The sequence below is a fragment of the Paroedura picta genome, chromosome 5 (genome assembly GCF_049243985.1).
Source record: "Paroedura picta isolate Pp20150507F chromosome 5, Ppicta_v3.0, whole genome shotgun sequence".
NCBI classification, from domain to species: Eukaryota; Metazoa; Chordata; class Lepidosauria; order Squamata; family Gekkonidae; genus Paroedura; species Paroedura picta.
Genome location: NC_135373.1, coordinates 51474166 through 51496548, shown reverse-complemented (window position 1 = coordinate 51496548; position 22383 = coordinate 51474166). Strand labels below are relative to the sequence as shown.

Here is a 22383-nt window from a genome sequence, read left to right as displayed (position 1 = left end):
TAATAATAATAATAATAATAATAATACAAGTAATTATGATTAAAATGCACAGTATAGAAAAATCGCACACAGAAAATCTTCAAGCAAAAGTCTGATTGCATGAGCAGGTAAAACTGGCCACATTAGAGAGTACAATGATCTAGAGCTTGATAGGGTAAGGATCCAAATGTATGGCTCCAAGCAATAAGGAGTCCGTGGCAGTTTGTCCAGTGTGTTGTGCTCAAGAGTATCTGCAGAGCTGAGCAGAGGAGTTTAGAAACCCAAATGTCATAGTCTGTAATTCAACAGGAAAACCCTGGAGGCTGGAATCTAGTCAAAGAGAAAAGCAAGTCCATGCAATATTTGGTGGCCAGATGTATGTGACTGGGCCTTGCTGGGAACCAGAACTCTGCCATACCCCTACCATCCACTCCAGTGCTGGAGTAAGTGCCAAGGAACTTGAAGGAGGGCATGGTATTTGGCAAGGGTGCTTACTTCATTGGGAAGGAGGAGGAAGTATTGGGAAACCGTCCAGCCATGCTTCTGGAGGCAGCAGAGGGTGGCAGAATCGATCAACTAATGAGGCTCCAGGACTCTGGAAATACCCCGACTGGTGGGCACCGATGCAGACAACCAAGCAGTAGACTGTCCCACTAGATGTGTGGGAGCAGCAGGTCTAGTGATGTGCTTAACAGTCTCCAGGATTAACCAGAGGCAGAGTGCTGTCCAAAGGGGCAGAGAGGGATGTGGCTGAGGCCTCACTCATTAACAAATTGACTAGAAGTGACCTATGGAAGTGAGGAAAGGGGGTGGAGCAGTACAGACAGGCTGGCAGAGGATGGGACCAGGGTTAATTGGAGGGAGGAGTCTTTAAAGAGAAACCTCTGGGATAGCCAAAGAAGGAAGACTGTTGGAGGCCTCCTTAAAGCCAGAGCAGCCTAACCAGGTTGAGGGAGGGTGATGGTGCTGTTTATTTCCAACATTAACCATATCTGGGGCCTGGGAGTTTGACAGGGCAGTGAATGATTCCTGGGAGGACAGGGCCTTTCAGTGAAGGAAAGTCCATGTGGTTTCAGAACGTGCAAAATTCTGTTGATTGTGGGACAAATGAAGAGATTCTTGTGAGATGAAGTTGCTGAGTAGCATTATGGATGTACTACTGTTTTTCCTCCAAGTTCCCAGTGCAATTTCACAGTTATGTAGCAAAAGTTGTGTTGTGCACAGTGTCTGGTAAAAGAGGGTAGATTGACATATGAACAAGGTGACCATGCTGCTACCCGAGTCCTCTGGGGATACCAAGCATCTGGCTGGCAAACCTGGAGCGTCTTTGGCAATGTAACAGGAAAGAATGCAGCTCTTATCAGGTGGGACACTTTGGTTGATAGAACATGTTTGCTATTTGGCAGATTTCTGGAGACACACTTCTTTCACACTTAAACACAAAACTTTCAGGAACACATGCTCTTTTTAGTAAGCTTGCAACAAGGGTCAGAGTGGTAAGTGGATCCCTCCCTTTCTGCTCCCCTGATAAGCCTTGATCCCATGGATTCAGGAATGCACAGTCCACCTGCGAGAGTCATCATCACATGCTCGCCCATTTCCCCAAGGTATGGAGCAGAAAAAGGTTGGGAGCCCTAATACCAAAGAGAGTACTCACTATGCACTGAATTGAGTGGGGGCACCATGAACTCAAGAGCCATATGGTCAATATGGATCTTGAAGGCATCCCAGGCTTATTACCCTCAGATACTCCATAAGAACAGTCATATGCAAAGAATGGAAACAAAAGGAACTGCAGAAAAGGAAACTGATTTTCCATCCTGGGGTGGGGGAAACCCCTCTCTAGCAACTTAGCCAGTCTGTCCCAATAAAAACAGACCAACTGGTTAGGAAATGGCAAAAATAGTTCATTAAACAGTTATGGGGTACTTTAGTCAGCACCATCTCTGTAAGTTTAAATGTCAAAATGTAAATAGCGTGTTGGGAGGAGTTAAAAATAGTTGTGTCTTTTCCACCTTTGAAAAACAAAATGGAGTGGAAGGAGGATGGCTAGAAGAGTGATAGCATCCTTTGTATTTATACAACTACATACACATGTATGGTGTCCAGATTTGTATGTACGTGTACAAATATACACATACATAGTCCCACAAATAACAGAAAGATGTTGGGGAAGAGTAAGGCAAAAGGGAATTCTAACCCTTGTCTTTTGTGGGGGGTTCTGCCCAGGGTTCTGGCCTTTCCCAAACTGATTTGAGCCTGGCGGCGGAATGGCTTATGCCTGGGCTGTTCATTTTCCTCTGAGGAAGAGTGCTTGTAATCTCCATTTGGTGATCACTGGGGCTTGCCCTACCAACAATGGAACAGGGACCAGTCCTGAACATTTTAACTGTTTGTTTACCTGTTTGTTTTATGCGTCTGCTGGCCTGCAAGTATAATAACAATATATAAATAAATGAAATGTACAGTCTTCTCCTTCCCTTGTATAAAGGGGTGGAGAATTTCTCAAAATACACTGCTTCTGACTTCAGAGGCTTACAGGCATAGCTTTTGTGCCTGCCCGTGCTTTGCCATTCCTCCTGTTCAGGCTTAACTCCAGGTGGAAGAGAACAAAAGGAAGAGGTTGGCTTAGGTTAGAGTCTTGGTCTGACTGCTTTTTCCACTTCAGTGGAGAGTGGGGGTGGTTTGTACTTCCAGTCATTTGTTCTCAGAAAGGGAGGATCGGGCTGAATGAGCGGGGGGGGGGGGTTCCTTTCAGATGTAGCTCCAAACAGAATCTGTTTGCGATTTGCCATCCAGCATTGTTTTTTTTTTCACAACCGCACATAGAGCTGGAAGTTATACTTTTGGGACGTTTTAGAAAGAGGAAACAGAGACAGACTTTCTGTAATTCTCTTGATCAGGACAATCTTTGTTAACAGACTCTGCGTCAGTGCCCAACATTAGCATTTGTTCAAAACTGTTGGTGTGGAGAATTTGGGACGAAGGTAGCTGTGCTCTAGTTAGCTAGAGCTAGCTGGCGAGAGCCAGTTTGGGGTAGTGGTTAGGAGTGGTGGCCTGTAATCTGACGACCCGGGTTCGATTCCCCAGTCCTCCACATGCAGCCTGATGGGTGACCAATGGGCTACTTGCAGCCCTGATAGTGCTGTTCTCACAGAGTAGTTGTCTCATTGGTTGTTGCAGGGAGAGGAAGGGAAGGCGATAGTCTCTTTGTGACTCCTTCAGGTAGTGAAGAGTGAGGTATAAAGACCAACTCTTCTACATTTAGTGAAAACCACTTGGCCCAAAGACAAATTCTTTTGGGATATTGCATATTTACTCTCCTTTGTTTGGCTTACAGTATTGTTGAAAAGAGGTATAGAAGCGAAATGAACAGAGAATCAGAAGCTTGTCTTTACTGGGACTAGGCATTCCCCACTGAAAGGAATAGCTGAAGCAGAAAGTTTTATACTCTGCATGTGCTCAGAGGCTAGGGATGCCAGCTTTTGGGTTGGGAAATAGCTGGACGTTTTGGGGATGGAGCTTGAAGACAATGTGGTTGGGGAGAGGAGACACTTCAGTGGGGTATCACGCCATAGAGTCCGCTTTCCCAAGCAGCCATCGTCTCCAAGGGAGATGAACTCTGATCATTTATAATGGCAGCAGATCTCCAGCCACTATCTGGAGGTTGGTAATTCAATTAGAGGCTGGGTTACTTCCTAATGGCGTAAAGGGATTTTGGGATGACATTGTCTGATTACTTACCCTGTCTGACTACTTGCCCTACCATAGTTTACCTTAGTTATTTATTTATTTATTTTCCTTTTCCAATTGGGCTTTTCCCAGATTTTTCCATTGAACCTCTGTGAGTTTGTGGATATGTATTATAATTTGACACGGGGTTTTTAAACTGGTGCTTTTGGTAGTGATGCTCTTTTCCAGGTGATTTTGTACTTTAGTGAGCTTATTCAGGAGTTGCTCCTTTACTTTGTTAAAGGTTCCTTGCAGCATCTGATTTTTCTTTTTTTACCGTGCTTCATGTCTAGCTGTTGTTTTTTACTTAAGCTTCATTTATTCTCCTTTCTTACCAGTTTTAACGTCGGGGGCTTATTTACATCTATTAGGGTTTTTAATCTGGTTCTGGGTTCCAATTAGTCCCAGGTAGGACAAGTTAATTTTCTTTTATAATAGCTTAACTTTCCACTATGAATCCAGCAAACGTACTGGGGTATTCTTTGATCTTCTCCATATATTGGGGCTCTGTGGAAAAGAATGTGAAACCCCTGGGTCTTCTTAGCATGCTCAGGTCCAGTATTTGGGATGTAGGGATGGGCATGTTAGAGTGAAGCTATTGGACTAAGTGCATGAACATCATAATATTCCCAGTCCTGCTAGTGTGCACTGCATGCTTCCATTAAGACGCCTTTGGTCCTATTTGGGCATGTTCCCACCTGCAGATGCTAGCTCACACCACAGGTATATGCAGATGGAGGTCTTAGATGTCTTGGGCCTGTTAGACGATTCTGGTTTCCCCCATGTCCTGGGTTTCTGCATGGCCAATAGAAATTGGGTCCTGGGGAAAAGTAAGGGATTGGAAGGAGGTGGACTGTAGGTATTCTGTGAGTTTGGAGGACCAGAAGAGTGGGGGTCATTATTGCAGTATGTTATTGTCTAGATGGGATTCGTGTTATTTTTCCATGAGCCAGAGGATTTCTTAAGGATGTTTGTTTCCATAAGGATATTGCGAACTTGCCCGATCCTTTCTGACCTGTCCACCCATGTGTTGGCTTCCAAGTTGCTGGAGCCAGGAACCATTTTTGTGGTTGTACTTAGCCCTTTTATGAATTTCCTGGAATTTATATTTAGGAACAGTTCTCAGTTGGGCGTCAGTATCTGGTGCAATCTGTTGATCTCTGCCAAACACTTTTTCTGTGCCACATAAACTTCTGGGACACAGTTCTACATTAATATAAATTTTGTCAATTTCATCTCAGGGAGAAAAAACTGCAGTATTGCCTTCTTCCGGTGGAGGGCCTTGTCACGTAGCCCACCAATCAGATCCAGTCTTACCTTAAATAAATCAGAGTCTCTGATTTGCCATGCACAACAAGCGTTGTTTCCAGTGAATGATAGCGTCACATTTTATGAATAAAAATTAAAATCTTACAACTGCTCCACAAAGCTGCAAAAGATCTACCTACACTTTCATCGTTCAGTGTTATCATTCATAATTCCCCCCGTCCCAGTACTGGTATATGAATTAACAACAACTTCTCTTGCTCACTACTGGCCTTTTGGGCTTTCTTGGCAGGAAAGACTGGGCTGGGTTTTACTAGATAGGTTAAGGGACTTTTTTTCCAGTACTTTAATCTTAAAACAGCCCTCCCCTAAATGGTGTGCCAGTAGGCTGCAACTGTAATAAATTCCATGTTTGTCATGTCTATGGAGTGCCTGATTTACCAGGTGAACAGTGCCATCCTAAGCAGAACCTCACCCTTCCAAGGCTATTGACTTTGGTGGCCTTAGGAAGGTGGGTTGGCACTGTAATAGTCTTTGTGATTCATTGCTTATGTATAGTTCCTGCACATGTTTACTTCCATTCACAGTTCACGCTGGACCAGGGATTCCCAACCAGGTCTCCCTGGAGGTCCTGGAGGGCTCCCCAGCCTTTCTGGCAGGAAGGTGTGGTGAGCTGACATAATTTCTGGACTGGTTCCAGGGCTCCTTGAAGTCTGAAAAATATTTCAGGGACTCCTCCACAGTCAAAAAGTTGAAAAAAAGCTGCTCTGGATGATGATCATGAGGTTGGGATACTTGTCATCAAAGGAGGAAGGAGTCAGGGCAGGGCAGGTCTGTGTTTTGTGAAGTTCCTTTTTGATTTATGGTGGCTTTAAATGGGGAAGCTAGGCTTTAAAAGCTACTTATATTCAGTCAGTTGAGTCTAGGAAGGGCAAGTGTGGCATTAAAAGGATGCAACATATAATGCAAATTATATTTGTTGATATTTTTGATCTGAGGTTGGGTTTATGTCCCTTGATTGCAGTACTTCAACTCATATCAATCATGAATTTGTTCACAGGAGGGGTAAAGCTGAAGTGAAGTAACAGTAAAGAGATGGAGATTAAACAGGGATACATCTCACTTTTTTACTGCTTATAAGTAGCTGTTCTGTGGTGGGTAGATTTTGGTCCCAGAATTACCAACGTAACCCAAGGCAGTGGGGAAGGAAATGATAGCAGGGTTCTCTGCCAACAAAAATTATTAATTTGTGCATTCTTCAGTTAAAATTGCTTTTTTTTTTTAAATGCCGTGATGTTAAACTATGGCTGAAGGAGCAGCATTCATTCATGCTACCATAATCTGACATGTTCTGAGCAGTTGTGCGCCCTTGTTCACGGACTAACAGTGGCACTGCATGTGGAAAACAGTATTATGTCTTAGTGGTTAAGCTACCATTTAATATTTTTTCTCACATTTGGTCTTCTTCCAAGAAGCCCTGGTCAATGCATCTGTGCTTGACAACCCAATTTGTGTGTTATGCTAATTGTGTACGAATTGTGCTTTTTGGAAAGGTTGATGTGGCAACTGTTCTGTGAAGACAGAATAATGGAGAACCTTTAAAAGAGGCTGGCTACACCTCTTCCCCCACCCCCAGTCAGAGCACTGCCTTCACAATATCTCCAGTAGGTAAACGCAATGCCTGTTGAGAGTTCTGAATATTCCTCCACTGACAGGCAGAGAAAGCTTTAGAAGGAGAAAGTTGCCCGCATGTTTCAGGAAGCACTAGCTGCCTTTCTCCGCCATTCTTTCCTGCGTTTCCAACTTGGATGGACTATTAGCAATTAAGGACAGAGGTAAGAGGAGATAAATAGGGGCCTAAGAGAGGTGACTTAGAGGGTCTGCTTTCCCTGAGCATGTGATTCTGTTCCCATCCAGCAGGGAATGTAATGAATGGCCAGGATCTTGGTTGTGAAAAGAGAACGATTGCTCTTGTAGTCCATCAGCCTGCCTTTTCTGTCAGTGAATGACACCTGGTTATGCTTCAGATTGGAATGCATTTTTACTTGAAACTCGGAGCACATTTCACTGGCACACTGAAGACTGTGCTTGCTAAGGCTTGGGTCCGGAGTGCTTTGGGTGTCATTTCCTTTCATTTGTCTTAGGCTCTAAGAAACCAACCCAAATGTCCTCTTCATGGCCTGCGTGTCCATCTCAGGCAGCAAGATAATAAGAATCAGCATGTTTCTTATAGTTGCTTCAGAGCTCTCGAGTGAGCACCTTGATGATGTCCAGAGCTCTTTTCGTCTTGTGAGCTTTTCAGAGTGGAAGTAGCCTCTTCTAGAAGGGCTGTCTGTATTGGCAGAGTTTAAACATGCATGTAGTACGGAGCACGAGATTGTTTCTTTTTTAATGAAACTTTTATTCTTTAAGCAAACTTTGTATATAAAGAAGAGAAAGTCCTGTCTAATTGTTTGGTTCATTCAGTATGTTCTGTTGGCAAGCAGGAAGAAAGTTTGCTCAAAGGAGCAGGAAGACTCCATGTTGAGAAAGTCAGGACCCATAGGAGATTATTTGAAACATAATCAGAAAGTTCCTGACCTAAATATGCTAACTACACCTCTCCTAAAATGCTCCCTGCAGGATATTCCCCACATATTGTTCCATCATGCACACTATAGATGTTATATATTCCAACAGTCTGTGTCTGGGCATTGTAATTCCTTATTGTTTGGGCTGTTTTATTGATCAGTGTCCATTTTGTCTTGTTTTTTGTATTCTGTTGCTTTTTTTGGAAGCTATAATGAGTTTTGTACAGTGACTCGCTTGGCTGAAAATGCCTTTGGAAATGAGGTAATGGGAGGGGAGAGGGACAGCTAGGCGAAGAACATTCCATCAGTCTGGATACAATTCCTGAAAACTCTTTGTTCTGTGCGCCTGTCTTCGTGCTTACGTCAGTGTGGGTGGGGAGGAGCAGGGCATCAGCAGAAGATCCAAGGGACTCATAAGTGGGTGGAAGTGGCCCTAAGCTGCGTAGGGCTTCCAGCACTTTGAATGGGTACACCATCCCTGCACCAGGACTTGCTGTACTGCATTTTGTGGTTTCAAAATGCTTGCCATGAATAGTTCTGTGATTCCTTGGTGTAACTGTAAACAGATTTTGCTACTCCAGGAGAAGTCATAGCAAATGAATCCGCTGAAACTTCTCAAAGTACTTCAGGCTGCTACTGTAGTCTTACTCCAAAAGGTAAGCCCGATCTAGAATATTCCCCAAGTTGGAAATTTGTACAAAGCAGGTTTCTTTCCTCCTTCCTCCAACAGTATTTCTGTCCTGTTTGGATTAAGTTTCAGAATGAGATGAAATCTTAATTGATTGTTCTTGCTTCTGCTCTGAGGCCTCGACATAGGCTGAGCTGTTAATTGCTCAAGTAGAGCGGCCATTTATAAGTGGGATTATACTTCTTTTGTGGATGTATTTGCAGGGCTGCATGCAAGGCAAGCATATGTTCCACCGCTGGCCCCTAAAACTCTTTGACTTGAACAGTGTAGTTTAAGAACTACGAAGCTTTTGTGCCTCTGCTGCTCCCTCAAGGTTCCATTAACTGGGTTCATTGTCATGTTGTGAATATATTTATTACATTTATACCCTACCCTTCCCAGGAGGCTCAGGATGGCTTCCAAAGGGTTAAAATTCATAAATAAGACATTAAATATTCATCCAAGACCGGACCCAGAGGGTTGAGGTGGGGGAAGAGTTCTCGCGTCCTTATAGACTCTCTTGTGAGGTCCCCCAGGACACGGTTCTCTCCCCCACTTTGTTCAACATCTTTATGTGCCCTCTGGCCCAGCTGGTGCGGAGCTTCGGGCTGGGTTGCCATCAGTACGCTGATGACACCGAGCTCTATCTCCTAATGGACGGCCACCCGGACTCCCCCCCGGAACCATTTGCCAGATGTTTGGAAGCAGTGAGGAGTGACAGAATGGTTCGAGCAGAGTCGCCTGAAACTCAACCCCTCCAAGACGGAGATCCTGTGGCTGGGAAGAAGGGGGCAGGAACAGGAAGTGCATTTACCCACCTTGGTGGAAGCGCAACTTACCATCGTGCCCCAAGCCAGGAATTTGGGGGTGATCATTGACGCCTCCCTGACTATGGAGGTGCAGGTCAAGAGAGTAGCGGGCCAGGCATTCTTCCACCTTCGCCAGGCCCGGCTACTAGCGTCATACCTGTCCCCTGACCACCTGGCCATAGTGATCCATGCGACCTCCAGATTAGATTTCTGTAACTCGCTCTACGCGGGCTTGCCCTTGTCCTTGATCCAGAAACTTCAGCTAGTGCAAAATGCAGCTGCAAAGGGTCCTCACTGGTACACCTTGAAGGGTCCACATCCAGCCGGTGCTGAGGCAGCTGCGCTGGTTGCCAATTGCTGTCCGGATCTGGTTCAAGGTTTTGGTTCTAACATTTAAGGCTTTATGTGGGTTGGGGCCCACATACCTGAGGGATCACCTGTCGCCCTGTGTGCCCCACAGGGCTCTACGCTCTGTGGGAGAAAACCTTCTGATCGTTCCCAGCCCCAGAGAAGCGCGCCTAGCCTCAACCAGGGCCAGGGCTTTCTGTGTCCTGGCCCCTACCTGGTGGAATGAGCTGCGGGCCCTGCGGGAGCTGTCAGCATTCCGCAGGGCCTGTAAAACAGAGCTCTTCCACCCAGTCTATGGTTGAGGCTGGGATTGGCAAGGAAGAACATTGCCCCCCTGTGGGGTTTGAAGTAGTCATCATTACCCTCCATCCCCCAATGCCCTTGTTTGGGTAGGGGAGAGTGATATTTTCCGCCGTGTTGGGTATTTTTATAGTCTTTTAACGGGTGGTTTAATGGGGGATTTTAAGACTATTGTTACCCGCCACGAGCCTGTAGGGAGTGGCGGGAAATAAATTGAATAACAACAACAACAAGTTGGTTCTACCGCCCCCATCCCCAAGTGCTAAAGAGGGGGGAATAATACATGTATTCAGATGACATTTTGTTGGATGGGTTGTAGACAGGAGGGAGACCAGCAACTGTAAGTTGTTCCTAGGCCTCAACCATAGGCCTGGCGGAACAGTTGAGCCTTGTAGGCCCTATGGAACCATTTAAGGTCCCACAAGGCCCTGATATCCTTTGGCAGAGTGTTCCGCCATGCTGGGGACACTAAGCAGATTTTGTTTGCTAGATCTAGCACTAGATTGTCTAGTGATCCTAGAGTCCATTCTTGGATTTTGTTAACTGTGATCAGAAAAGTTACGCATCTGTATCTGCTTTTAGTTGTCTGGTTATAATGGTATATCCATCTTTGGGGCATTCCAGAGAGCAAAGCACAGTTGCTAATAATGGCCAAAACACTTGTGTGCCATTAATTTAAAAGCATGAATGCTTGTATTTTGAATAGTTAGTTTTAGTCAGTTGCGCTTGCTGCAATTTCTTATTTTGGATGGATGATGCTACTACTAACTATAGGATTTTAAAATTCCAATCCAGTTGAAATTGAGCATTCTTTTATTCCACCGATTGCAGCGGGAAGGCTAAAGCTTAATCTTCCACTGAAATTGAAGGGATTGAAGACTTCAGTCCTGTGTTGCCCTTATTTGCAAGTATATCCCATTGAATGTGTAGGCGTTACTTCCAGGTACACATATACAGAAGAAGATGATGACCCAGGAGGTCTCTTCCAACTCTCCAATTATTCTAAGAAGAAAAGTTGGTTCTTACATGCCACTTTTCTCTACCCGAAGGAGTCTCAAAGTGGCTTACATTTGCCTTCCCTTTCCTCTCCCCACGGTCACCTAGCTGGCTGCATGTGGGGGAGTGGGGAATCAAACCCAGTTTGACAGATTAGAAGTCAGCACTCCTAACCACTACACCAAGTAGAATTGGACTACGAAAGTATGTTTTCTTTGGCTGAATACATTTTTATCACATAGCAAAAGAGACAGCAGAATGGGACAAAGAAATATTGTGAAAGGTAAGAGATCAAAATGATAAAAACTGAAAAAGAGATAGGAGGAGAATGTAGGGTACTAAGAATACAATAATAGTTAACCTGTACTTGTTTCCCAAGGTTTCTGATTTCTGTTAGGCAAGTTAAGCTGTAATTAAGCTATTGTGATGGCTTAAGTGAGGTTCCTTTTCACTACACATTTCTCTGTTCATCTCTGTCCTTGGTGAACTCTTTAGGGAAACAAGAACAGGTTAATGATTAGCAGGAAGAAATAAAATAAAGTTTCTCTCCCACCTGCTGTGCCATGCAGATTAATGTTGCTTGCATATAACATGCTTACATCATGCACACTATAAAACCCATTACTGCAAGTAACCCGAAGGGATGGTTTTGGGGAAAACTGAGGAATGATGGAGGATGATTGTCACAGATGATATGATTCTAAGACAGATGCTGTCAGGAAACAGGCCAGGTTGCCAATGCAGGGCCACAGTAGAAGTAGGTTTAGGAACAGTTCAAGAACAAGACTAGAGTTGATATGTCCTTGATGATGAGAAACTCAGCGGCATGTGTGCTTTTCATGACCACATCAAGTGGGTGAAAATCCAAGAGTAGTTGTAAGAATCTGATTGGATTAGAAGTATGGGCAGACAAGCCCAACAGACTTTGAGGATACAGAAAGATGGGAGTCAGGCAGAGAGAGTGGTGGAAAGTTTCACTCCATATTTCCTTTGGAAATTGCTTTTATTTTAACAGTGGTGATGTTCCTGTTTTTACATCTATCTCATTGGTTTTAGATCTTCCTTAGTCTAACAGTGGGGCTAGCTACAAGTATCAAGGCGTTTCCCAGGGTAATTCACATAGTGGGGAATCTGAACGCGGATACAGATGCAGAGTATACCGGACCAATCATGAGTAAATACACCAGACCATCCTTCCAGATCCCTCAGCAATATATTTGACACCTGGGGATATCCCCAAGTGGACCTGTTCGCCACTGCTAAATCAAAGAAGGCCCTGACATTTTGCTCCCTAGTAGGCAGTGACCCAACCTTGTTGTAAGATGCACTTCAGGGGGATGCTGTTCTACATCCCCCCCCCTTCTCATCTGAGCATGATATTGGGGAAATTAGTAGTGGAGGGCTCAGATTGTATTCTTGTAGCTTCCTTTTGGCCTCATTGGTTCTTGTTTCCAGAGCTGTTCTGTGTATTGCATTATATCCCCTCCTGCCCCAGATTTATTGATGAACTAGTAAAAAAGCCCATTGTATCCAGAAGACAATGGGCGCTAGCAGGCAGGGACCAGAGCGAGGGGCAGGCGAGGGACAGAGCAAGGGACAGGCTACCTGAAAGAGGAGGCGGGTGGCGGCTCCTCGGCGTCTCCTGGTTTTTGGTGGGGAGTCCCAGGCGTGGTGCGCTGGGCTGCGGCGGCTCCTGTGCGTTTATTTGATCTTCTGCGGCTGGGGGGGGTGGGTTCTTTCTGCTGCTTCTAGGAGGCCACGCCCGCGGATCGGGCCGCGCCCGGCCGCGCCCGCGGGGCCATGCCCGCGGATTGGGCCGCACCCGCGAGCCGCGCCGCGGATCGGGCCGCGCGGGCGCGGCCTGGCCCTGATTCCCTCTCGGCGGCTGGAGTCTCGGCGGCTGGAGTCTTGCCGGGGGCTCCTTCAGGGGCCGGCCTGACGCGTCAGGCCGGGAGCAACTGCGAGCCGCGCTGCGCGCGGCTCGCAGTTACTGGGGCTGGGAATCAGAGGGACCAATCGGCAGGCGCTTCGCGCCTGCCGATTGGTCCCTCTGATTGTCTGTCATGAGGAAGGGTCCAATCCGGACCCTTCCTCATCCCGGACACATCCCGCCCCAGAACCCCTTACTATTTTATTTAGTCCGCGGCGCCACGGGCGGTGTACAGATGGCCTGGTGTTGCACCATGATGTGGCAAGATCTTGAACATAAATTCACATAAGACTTGGGAATACTCAGGTTCAGACTTCTTCTTTGCTATGGAAGTTTGCTGGGAGATTTGGGCAGGTTACTCCCTCTCAGTGTCACCTACCTCATAGGGTAGTAGTGAGGATAAAATGGGAGAACACTTGATACAGTGCCCTGATCTCTTTGCTGATGATAATTAAAATATACAAAAACTGACAGAGCTGATCCTTTCTGTAAGGGGCATTCGTTCTTGTGTACTTGACACTGCTTCTGAACAAATACTTCCATTTTTTTTCTAGTGTTGCTATGTCCTGCATTTTTTTATGAGGAATATTAAGGCTGTTTTTTATCTGATGTGTTTCCCTTTGAGCCTGGGGGAAGAGTTGTTTATAGATTTTAAAATGAATGTGGCAGCTGTTCTGTTTTGTCCTGGTGAACTCCTGTTCAAAGCTCCTCTGCTAGGGCTGGCTGTTCAGAAATGGACTGTGCCAGAGACTTTTCAATCTCTTCCTTTCCTCTTGTCTTCCTGCTTGCTAGCTAGAAGAAGAAGAGTTGGTTCTTATATGCCACATTTCTCTACCTGAAGGAGGCTCAAAGCGGCTTATAGTTGCCTTCCCTTTCCTCTCCCCACAACAGACACCCTGTGAGGTGGGTGAGGCTGAGAGAGCCCCTCAATCATATGACTGCTCAGTCATAACAGTTTTATCAGTGCCATGGCGAGCCCAAGGTCACCCAGCTGTGGGGGAGTGAAGAATCGAACCTGGCATGCCAGATTAGAAGTCCGCACTCCTAACCACTACACCAAACTGGCTAGTTGTAAACAGTCTGCTATGGAAAGTGCTTTGAACCAGTAAAAGTGCTTATTGTTGTTTTCCAGCATTGGAAGAATTAATGTGACAATCCAGAACTCTATGGGCAATATTCCCAAATGACTGAATGCTCTTGGTCATTCGTGTGTCATGTTTTAGCTCTTAAAGAAACAAACCACATTGATTTTACAAAAAGTGCTACTTTAAAATTTGCTTCAGGAATACACATATATGGACAACATAGCTTGCCAGTAAAATTATATTTAAAGTTGCTTTGCTCCTCGATATTTTCAGTTTAAGGGCAGATGGAGATGCATTGTAGTATCTGATTTTCCTAATTTCCACTACTATAGAGTAGACGTGTCTCCCGTCAAAATCCACCTTTACCTGCCTTTCCGGAATAGCAGGCAAGTTTCATAGGGGCAGTCAACCAGGAGATCTGTGGTCATATAATTGGTTCAGTGTTCTTTCTAAAATGTCTACAGTCCCTATAAATCCTGTGTGGCAGGATTAGAATGATTCCTTTGTGTGAATGGCATGATCCTGACTCTGATTAATGGTTTCTGTCTGGGCATGTCCAGGAAGTATGGGTGGCCAGCCCTTTTATAAACATGTAGTGGTAACAGAGTGGGATGAAGGAATGCAGTGTTCAGAGGTTGGTTTGGAATACAGGCTCTACTGACAATATTTTTTCCAGTGTCTTGTGCTCACGTTGTGCATCCCAGTATATTCCCCCATGGCATCTGGCCACCCAGTAGTGCCAAGGCATGTATAAGTAGAAGGAAAGAGCAGAAGTGGTACAAATATCTCCATCCCCCCCTTATGCATTATTGATATTGTATCAATGAGCCTTTAGCTTACAACTTGTGGGATTGGCTTGGTGTTGCCTGAAATAGACATGTGAAGGGCATAGCTGGGGCACATCATTAATACTGAGGAAGTGGTATGCAAAAATGGCCTTCTCTGCTGTATGTAGGGTATAGTTTTGCCAAAGTGTTGGGAAATATGTAGGATGAGGTTCTGGGTACAAGTCAGCCTTCTGAGGATCTCTGCTTTCATGTTGAAAGCATCAGTCTTCAGAATACTTGCATTGAAAGGGAAGCCAGTGCAGTGCTGCATCTCAGAAGCCAGCCTGTGTAAGGGTGGTGAAATACCACCCAATGAATGTGGATATGCACAGCATAGAGCTGCAGTTCACTCTGACCTTGCTTTCAGAGATATTTAGACCACAACAACAATCTGAAAAAAAAAGATTTGTGATGGTCGTAATTTATTCCATTAACAAAGGGGGAAATATGTAACGAGCTGACCCTATTTTTGGTGTATGTGCTCAGGTCAGAAATGCAGTGTTTTGTATTATGAATGATTTTACTTTATGGTATGTATTTTAATAATTTGTACCACTGAGGAAGGCCTTGTGGCTGACACTCATTTGGTTTTAATGGAATTTCTTACTGTTTGTATCATATTGAAGTTTGGTTAATTTATCATATGTAATTCATTATTAATTATATTTATTCTGTTATTACGCCTTTTGTCAGTCTTCTTTGTCACCTGGTTTTTCTAGGTTGAAGTTTTTCTTCTCCTTAATGTTTTGGTTTTGCTGCCCATGTAAGGATTCAGAGGCTGAGGACAGGAGTGTGAATGCCACACAGAGCTCTTTGCCCTCCCCATGCCATGGATATGGCATCTCAGAAGTTGCCCTAGTTAGTTAGCTCAGTGAGAATTCCTCTCCCATTTTCCTTTTGCACTTGAATCACCTACCCTATTTATATCCTGGCAGATAATGCCAGAACTGTTATCTGAAATTTCCAGCCTTAATAAAGCTCAGCCTACTGGGTGTACTCTTTTTGGTAATGTCTGTTATGGGAAGAACAGGAAAACCAATTATTCTTCTGTCTTGCCAATCAAAATAGCAGCCTTAGTAGAAATGAAAATCTTGCCACTTTATGAAACTGTAGAAAAGTTGCTGTCACGCTGTTAAATTTCCAGGGGCCAGAGCAATCCTGAGCCATGCCTTTCGTGAGGTGCACTTGAGATTCCCAATAAGTAAGACTGTGAAAGAAATCTCTTTATTCAGGAACAAACAAAACAGGGCTTCTCTAATTTTTTGCTGAGACTAAAGGTAGATACGGGGTCCTGACATTTGTGCTGTAACAGCTGGCCACCACACAGCTGTGTTGCCACGCCAATCTTCCAAAAGGGAGACTTATATGATGGAGGAATAGGAAAAAAGGTGTCCCAATAGTGTTGCTGGTCACTATTGTGGCCATGACTGTGATGATTTCGCCTCAGCATCCAAGTCCAGTGTTGTTGCAGGGTGGCGGCAGCATGATAACAAGGCAGGCAGAACCATTGGAAGCCATGAGTTGAGGAGGCAGAGCCAAGAAAATGTCGCTGCTAACGGATGGAGAGATGAAGCTTGGAGGAGCCACATTCCTCTCCTTCTGGACACCCCTCCCTTAAAGAGACCTGCTTCTATTCCATCCCCCTGCCACTTATCAGTCAGGAAACCCATCAGCCCCACTGGCACCCATGGTGGTGCTCCACAGACAGCATACAGAGCAACAGAGGCTGACAACAAGAAAGTGCATGTCTGGGTACCCCCTGCTCACCACTGTCTGCAGTGGCCAGATGGCCACCCACACCAACAAAGGTGTCCCCGTGAGAAGCGGGGGTGCCAGGGGGCCTCAGAAAGACTACTGGCTGACAAACATACCTACATGCTTCCAGCTGATTTTTTTTTTTACCTCCAGCCCAAAATTAAACTTTGTTGGTCTTAAAGGTGCCATTGGACTAAGTTTTCACTTCTATTGTTAATTCTTTTATTATTTGTATATTTGCCAATTTGCTGCTAATCACCTGTGTTACCAAATGTGTTGTTCCAATCTGAGCTTATATTTACTGCTAAGTCACTTACGCATCTTGACTCTACTTCGCCCTTACTAGCAACTAACCCCCTCACCTATATGTAACATTTGAAGAAATCTGTTTCAGTGTACATGAAGGAGTACACATCTACACATGCTGAGTTGTCTCTCGGTTCTTGCTTATACTCAGTATTGAACTTTGTTGTTCTCGAAGGTATCATTGGACTCAGACTTTGTCCTCACATCTGTTTGTTAACTCTTGTATTTGTATGCTAATTAATTGCCCTTCACAGATCTTACCAACTGCTTTCATTCAATCTCAGCTATAATCACCCAGTTTCTTATGTATGCTGACTAATTAGTCCTTCCTGGCAGCTAACCTCCACCTACTGATATGTAATGATTAAGGAAATTCTGCTTAACTGTATTTGAAGAAGTGTGCTTGCAGGGGAAAAGCTTATACCTTGAATACATTTTTGTTGGTTTTAAAGGACTGCTGATTCAGATCAACATCTCCAGCCACCTGAATTTATTAGCATGGTCTCAGTTATGAACATCCAATGAATGTTTTGTACATCCAATATGTTAACTTCTGTAACCCTAGGGCGGGGGTGGCCAAACAGTGGCTTTCCAGATGCACATGGACTACAATCCCCATGAGCCCCTGGAGAACCACAGTTTGGCCACCCCTGCCCTAGGGGGCTTGCATCCTTCCTGCACCTTGACAGTTGTTACTACTACTATTGTTATCTGAAATGTTTGATGTTATATCTGTCATTTAAATGGGGGTTCTTTCTCTTGTATTGCAACTTATTAATTAATTAATTGAAGGGGGGTTATCTTTGGCATTGGCGGATGCTGTTTGGCACACAGCCTAAAAATATCAAAATTAATTGCTGTATTCTTTCCTTTTTGATTCAGTCTTTGCTAGCTTGCATCACTTGTTTATAGGTGGATGACCCTCGCCTACATCTCTAAACAGCCAAATATAACTAATATTTTAGAGCACTCACTGTATTCTTCATTATTACAAGTATATTTTCTCATTCTTGGCTGGTTTGGAAGAAGGGGGAACAAAAAAAATTCCATTGAGTAATTATTTTCTGTCCTCTGTTTCAGTTCATGTTACTATGGCAATGACTGCAGGGACTCCAGCATCCTTCCCCATGAGCAACCACACCCGGGAGAGGGTGACCGTGGCCAAGCTCACGCTGGAGAACTTCTATAGTAACCTAATTTTACAACACGAGGAGAGAGAAACCAGGTAGCATGCTGGGGTTTCTTTTGCCCTGACTGTTTCTATACAATGTATATATGCATGTCTACTAGATATTTGGGGAGATGGGAGACTTGAAAATGTACGCAATCCTGTATGGCAGATTACTTTAAACCAGGAATGTCTTTTGAATTAACTGAGAGCTAAGTAGCCAGCAAAAGTTAACTCTGCCTGCTGACTCCGACCGAGGTGGAGGCAACCTATTCATGCTGCCTGTCCTCCCCTCTTCTTCCTGAAACTTCCTCCATTTCCGGGTCAGCAAGCAACCATCAGTAAGTGGCACTCTGTGGACAGTGCTATCCCAGCTCTGGGCTGTGTTTCTTCTGTTGCTTGGCAAGTGTCCTGATTTGTTGCTCAAGGACACTTGCCAAGCAAGTTGTTTTTTAAATAAATAAACAAATAAATAAATAAATAAATTTGATTTCTTTTTAAAGCTCCAACCAAAATGGAATTCTCCCACCCTTTGTAATGCAGTATGTAAGCATAGGAACCTTAGCTGCGAGATCCTACCCCAGCCTAGTGAAAAGCTGACCTGAAATTGAGAGGAAGACTTTGCAAAGGAGGCATTATGTCCCAGAGGTGGATAGAAGGACATTCCTCTTTCCCTTGAATCAGAGAAACACTATCCCTGGAGGTCCAAGATGTTGGTTTTTATATTTGGCTTGAATAAATGAGTCAGAATACCTCTTCAGCCTATTACTTCATTGGCCTCAGTTTGACTTCCAGTTACCTAACTGGAATAAACCAGGGCAAGGTAGGTCAGCTATATGAAAGGTAGCATTTTTTAAATTGACCTAGTAGGCAGATGGTACTTCTGCTGGCAGACTTCTGCTACATGGAAATAAGGTGTAGGGCAGGGGAATCCTGCTGTTCTAAGGCACCAGTCAGCCACTGGATTTGATGCAGGCAGGGTGGAGTGGGATGAGTTTCAGTAGTCTCCTAACAGACTTCTGGCAAGCCCACCGCCAGAAGAGCTGCCCCATTTTCCTCCCTTCTTTTGCTTTGGTGGAAAAATGGGTAATCTAAGCAGCCTCAGATGTCCACAGCTTACTCGTTCAGTCAATCAGAGTCAGTCAGAGAAAGGGAAGGCAGGTTCAAGCTATTGGTCATTCTTTCTAGTGTTCGTCTAGCATCTGGGTTAGGATCCCAAGGGTTTTGCCCAGAGAATCTAAGGGCTGCCTCATGTCAGAAGAAAAAGATTTCAGGAAGAGCAAGAGATAGGAAACCCCTGGCCCATGTAGGAATATAGGTGAGCAGTTGTGTCTCTCCACACAACTTGTCTGTTCTCCAGCTCCTCTTACTAATGGTTAAAGTGACAAAAAATCCTTATTGTAAAGTGGGTTAAAGGGTATGCATGCATGGGCTCACTTGGGAACATATGAAGCTGCCTTATACTGAATCAGGCCCTTGGTCCATGTGGTAGAACAGGCCTGCTTCAGCCTGTAGGTCCTATGCTCCCTTGCCTGCTCCAAGATTTTTCCCAATACCTGGAGAGGCTTGTCTCTCTCTAGGGTAACACCACCAATACCTGACCTATGTATGGAATAGCCCACTGGGAGGGTTTCCTTCAGCAATCCAGGTGAGCATATGGTCAATGGTTGACTGCTCTAGACCTTTGTTAAGAGATCTCTTCCCTGAAGGTTTACATGCCAGAGAGAATTACTGGCCAGGCTGAATCAAAGAGGTACTTCTTTTATGCCATAAAGGTATTCTGATTCTGAGGCACTTCCTGAAGATCTCTAGGAATTCCTTCCTGGAGATTCTTTTAAAGAGACTGTTTGTTCTGTGCTTGGAGGAGGGGAGTGGGCTTGACTGTCCCATTGTCTTTATCTGGACCTATTAGCATTTCTTAAGAGGTAGCTGAGATGAGCCTAGAAAGCCATTGACTAACTTCCTCCTCTCTGCCTGTTCTCTGCACAGATGGGGTGAGGGGGAAACCTGTTAAAATGCTCAATTCAAACCTCCACAGGAAAAATACATTTCTACACAGTCCATCAAGGACGGTGTGGATACTCAAAACTGGCAGTACCTCTTCAGTACCTGAGGTAGAGAGGTCTTTCACCTAACTAACTTTTTAAAACTGGAGATTGTTGGGGATTGAACCTAAGACCTTCTGCATGTTAAGCAGATGCTCTACCGTGGCCCCTTAGCTTTGTGTAATATGTGGATTTTGTATGTGTGTTTGCACCAATTTAGGCAGAAGAAACTGGAGGTAGCTATGGAAGAAGAAGGCTTGGCTGATGAAGAGGTAATAGAATTGCCATTTAAGTGGAATTTTTTAATATTCATTTGCCATGATTGGTTCTTGGAGAATTGTAAATGTGATATGAATAATTAATGTAGAGAGATAAAATTTCCAGAAATTTTGAAACCAGCCCCACAACACAGTTTTTCCGGGAAACAAAATGATATTTGGGGAAAGAATGAAAGAGATGCCATCCTTTCAAATCAGATCTAAACTTATTTTACTGATTTGACAGTAAATTGCATCAGTTATATCTTAGCATGAGCCTCTTGTGGTGCAGAGTGATAAGCAGCAGAAATGCTGTCTGAAGCGATGTTCATGAGGTTGGGAGTTCGATCCCAGCAGCTGGCTCAAGATTGACTCAGCCTTCCATCCTTCCGAGGTCAGTAAATTGAGTACCCAGCTTGCTGGGGGGTAAAACGGTAATGACTGGGGAAGGCACTTGTAAGGTCACCCTGTATTGAGTCTGCCATGAAAACGCTAGAGGGCGTCACCCCAAGGGTCAGACATTACTCGGTCCTTGCACAGGGGATACCTTTACTTTTACTTTTTATATCTTAGCATATAGAACTGTGGAATTGCAAAGTATTAATTCGATGTCTAAGAAAAATTGTAAGAAAAAGTTGCAAACTCTATAGCAAGCATATCTTTAATTTTTGCCAAGGTTCAGGAAAAATAAAAATAGAAGCTAGATAAGCTATAAGACAATTCTGTAGTAAACAAAAGAAAGGATATTATTTGGGGAAAAGATCTCTCATAGAGACACAAAAGGTAGGACTGTCAGTAGCATATTAGACTATTATGCTAAACTTGATAATGTTGAAAACACTAGACTAGCATAATGTATTATTATAAACACTTCATAACATATTGTCAAAATTATTTAACATTTCAACAGAAAAGTTCCTTAAATGTTTTATAAATCTTTAGTATGAGTTTTTTTCCCTAGTGTTCCCCCAAATTTCCAAATTTTTCCATTGGAAAAAATGAGAAAAACCTCAGATTTGTCAATACTGTACATTGAGTGAAATGCTTTTCTCAAAATATTTCATAGGAAGTTTTTTCCAGTGCCCCCTTCAAATTTCTTCAGACTTTTTCATAGAATCATAGAGTTGGAAGGGGCCATACAGGCCATCTAGTCCAACCCCCTGCTCACATCTTTTTAAAGCTGCACATCTTGAATGTGGAAAACCTTGGCTTTAGAAGCATTTCAGTCATTCAGAGGAGAAAATATTTCATGATATTTTTCAATGTTTCCACACTTTTTCCATTTATTTAAAAGTTCTTGGAAAAACCCTTCCTTCAGTTTTTTTCTGGGCCTGTACTTCGCTAGTATTGGGCAAGAATATATTGAAATACAGCTTTGGAATGGTAGGAAAAATCTTTTATGTCAAGTGCTGTTTTGTATTGTTCCTGTTAAAAGCAAAAGAGACTTCTCCTGTACTGAATTTCACAATCCTGCACTGCTATTAAGGGAGGGTATTTAAACCTATACTGGTCTTTGTGTTGAATTGTAGTATGCATTTACACCCTCCCTAATGTGGCAGACTAGGCAGTTCCTGATATCTGATGTCATTGCTTTTCAACCTTTTGACTGTGGAGGAACCCCTGAAATATTTTTCATGTTTCAAAGAACACCTTCAGAGAAGTGGGCGCAGAAGGAAGATGTGGGAGCCAGGCAATGAATCAATCAATTTAACATTTTCATTGTGGAGAAAGAGACTAGGCCTGCAGAGCTACAGCGGAGGTGGGCTCCATTTATGTCAGCAGCCATCAGTACTTTTGGGAAAGTTTGCATAATTCCTGGGGAGCTTTCAAATAGCCCCAGGGTTTCCCTGATTGGGAATCCCTGTTGTTCATTCATTTGTTCAAACAAGCAGCATTATTGAAGTACAGAGATTTGTACACTAAAAAGATAAAAACAATGACCACTGCAAAAAACAGACATGTCACATCAAATGCGTTCAAGAATTCTTTTTTTTTTAAATCACAGATTGATGTGAATGGTGATTGCAGTATGGAAATAAAACATTGAATTGCTCAGGGTCGTTCAGCAATGATGAGTTTGAACCGAACATGGAAAAACAAGGACGTAATCTACTACCAAATGTAGATTAGTTAGATTTAACGTATCTCCAGTAGCCACTTATGGCTCTGGAAGTTGGATATAAAAACCAGACAAGAGAAGAATTGATTCCTTTGAAGTCTGGTGTTGGAGAAGGCTTCTGCAGTTTCCATGGACATCAAAAGTCACAAACAGGAAAATAATACAGTGCATAAAATCTGATATATCACTGGTAGACAAAATCATGTAACTCTGTCTTGCTTACT

The 22383-nt window shown here is 43.9% G+C and overlaps 1 protein-coding gene across 3 annotated transcripts in view; it reads left to right on the top strand.

The window, feature by feature from the left end:
• STK38L (serine/threonine kinase 38 like) overlaps positions 1-22383 on the top strand; it is a 52772-nt gene that overhangs the window by 7145 nt on the left and 23244 nt on the right. For 2 of the 3 annotated variants that reach the window (XM_077337890.1, XM_077337888.1), the window contains exons 2-3: positions 17651-17795; positions 20004-20055. In XM_077337890.1, coding sequence (XP_077194005.1) covers positions 17662-17795; positions 20004-20055 — 186 coding nt within the window. In that variant the 5' untranslated portion in view covers positions 17651-17661. Of the gene's footprint in view, positions 1-8182; positions 8204-17650; positions 17796-20003; positions 20056-22383 lie in introns of those variants that run through there. The other variant, XM_077337889.1, reaches the window with a different exon arrangement.